Genomic DNA, 2490 nt, shown 5'->3' with positions numbered 1-2490 from the left:
TTCTTCATGGTGCTTTTGATTTAAAAATGAAAAATGATATTTTAAACATCCAAAACAAAACCATTTTCATCAACGCATTCGAACCAATAACTTCACATGTATTTAATTTTTTTATTTGGTTAAAAATGCAGTACACTCATTTGACCAAAGCCTTAATTGGAAAAAAAATCACAAAAAGCTGCAGTCCAACCAATTAGCCATATTCTTCCAAATCCATATTTCTTAACCTCGAACGTCCGTGTTAATGAAACTCTTTAGCTCCACAGTTTAGTTCTGAACGTCGTCCATCCACATGGAGAGCATAAAGACTGGACAGCTGTTGTCGGGGGGGGGGGGGGGGGGGGGGGGGGGGGGGGGGGGGGGGGGGGGGATCCAGCAGGTTAATTTTTATTCACAACAATAAGTAATTTAAAAAGAGGGTTGGGGGGGTTGTTTGTTTAGAAGGTCTTGAAATCTTATTGATCCTATTGAAAACTTATTTACTGTTCACTGGGATGAATACAGGAAGAATGCCCTTGCTGCTCAGTTTGACAACCGAAGAAGAAGAAAACATAGAGGGGGGGGATACTGTAGAAGGAGGTCCGTGAGGTATTGTGACAGAAAAAAAGAGGTTGTGTGTGTTTGATGCCTGAGAAAAGTACAGAACAAATGTCTTTAAAAACTGACTTAAAAAAGGCTAATGGCTGAAAGGAGAGACTGATAATTCACTATGTGGTAGTGGAAGGACGAGCGCAGAGAAAGACAGGCTGAATGCCTGAGGACTAGAGAGAAGGGGATTAGGCAGAGGAAGAAGCATGTTGGAACATTGTGGAGTAGAAAGAGCCGAGCTGAGGAAGGGGGGGCGGGGGGGGTAAGCTGGCGGTGAAGTGGATGAGAGCTAGCGACGATCGGGCACACTGAGTACTGAGGTAAAGGCTGGCGGGTCTGGTCCTCGTGTGGAGTGGGGCTCACCTGGAGGCAGATGGGCCATTCTTAGGCGTACATGGTCAACTGGAGCCACTGGAGAGGGAGACGAGGAAAATATTCAACAAGTCTGGTTCGTACATCTTCTCACGGGGGTGTTAATTTATGAAAAATATCATTCAAATACACACAAATATTCTTTGTGTACTAAGATGCACAACTCTCCAATCCTCATGATAGGCTACCCGTTGAAATGAAAGGAGGAATTGAAGTGATACCTCAGAAGCAACGGTGGAATGGACTCAGTATCAGTAGTTTTATACATCTGCTAGTTATCCTGAGAGTGATATCATTTAGACATTTCAGTAATAAATGCGATCAGCTGTTCCCATTAGTTCAGTTTCCTGTTTTATTTGGGGGGGGGGCAGTAGCTTAGTCCGTAGGGAGTTGGGTTGGAAACTGGAGGGTCGCTGGTTTAAGTCCCCATACGGGCCAACATGCTCTTGAGCAAGGCACCAAACCCCCAACTGCTCGGTGCGCCTTTCAAAGGGCAGCCCCCCCCCCCCCACTCTGACATCTCTCCATTAGGTTCTGAGCATGTCCGGTCTACGTAAAAAACATCTTAATTTCCCCTCTGGGAAGTTATATTATTAGAATACATTTTAGATGCTTTAAGAAGTAAAGCTATTTCAGATGTCTCGAGAAAAATAGCAAATCTCTGCTGAAGTTTTTTCTTATTTCTTAATCCTGTTGCAAGCCCTTATTTGACTGTACCGGGACATTTTGTTGTCTTATCAACTTTAAAAAGGTTAAATGTCCTATTAAAGCCCCCAGCCTGTTGAGTTATCTCTAGTTTAGAATAGCCTTTGGTTGGCTGTGGGTGGAGGCCCTGATTAAGGTACTGCACTACAGCAGTAATGGGAGTACTTAGCTAGGGGGGGGGGGTCAACAGAAGGAAGAGTTCCAGGTAGCGCTCACCTCCAGGACACTGAGTCGGATCGACCCATCTCCATCCTGGTCGAAGGCCTGGAACGCCCCTAGAGACACACACACAGAGTGAGAGGTATTATTAATATTATTATTATTATTATTCATTCACAAAACTGTACAGTTCTGCACTTCTATATTCATGTAATGTATTTTTTGTATTACTTTCGCAGTACTTCTCATTCTGTTTTTATTGTTATGCACCAAAACACCAAAGGGAAATTCCTTGTATGTAAACAGTACAAAAATATTCTACGTAAGTAAAAGTACTATTATTATGATGAACTTTAACTTGAGTACAAGTAAAAAAAAATTAACATTTACTCATGGTAAAAGTTACTTGCAGTAGTTACTCTTTAACAGTGGGAGAGATTTATACTTTTTTTATATTCAAACATTTAATATCTTGTTATACTTATTATTATATTATAATGGTATTTATATTGGTTTATTACTATATATTTTTATATAAGGACACAAAGCCACCTTCAATTTGAAACGTTGGAGACTTGTCTTACTTCTCCAGACAGTAGATGGGGGTACCTGGGTCCCACTGGTCTCTGCCAGTTCTGAGCTGATGTGAGCCAGACTACCAGGCAG

At 41.8% G+C, this 2490-nt stretch overlaps 1 protein-coding gene across 2 annotated transcripts in view; it reads right to left on the bottom strand.

The window, feature by feature from the left end:
- Window positions 1–490: 490 nt before the first annotated feature.
- The window catches only part of capn3a (calpain 3a, (p94)), a 19043-nt gene continuing 17043 nt past the window's right edge, over window positions 491–2490 (bottom strand). For both annotated transcript variants that reach the window (XM_034859183.1, XM_034859184.1), the window contains exons 20-21: window positions 1882–1940; window positions 491–999 (exon numbers count right to left, since the gene is read on the bottom strand). In XM_034859183.1, the coding sequence (XP_034715074.1) occupies window positions 973–999; window positions 1882–1940 (86 nt within the window). In that variant the 3' untranslated portion in view covers window positions 491–972. The remainder of the gene's footprint in view (window positions 1000–1881; window positions 1941–2490) is intronic.

Source organism: Etheostoma cragini, chromosome 20 (genome assembly GCF_013103735.1).
Source record: "Etheostoma cragini isolate CJK2018 chromosome 20, CSU_Ecrag_1.0, whole genome shotgun sequence".
In the NCBI taxonomy this organism is placed as follows: Eukaryota; Metazoa; Chordata; class Actinopteri; order Perciformes; family Percidae; genus Etheostoma; species Etheostoma cragini.
Note: the sequence above shows the minus strand (reverse complement) of the source record. Positions and strands in the feature narration are given on the sequence as shown.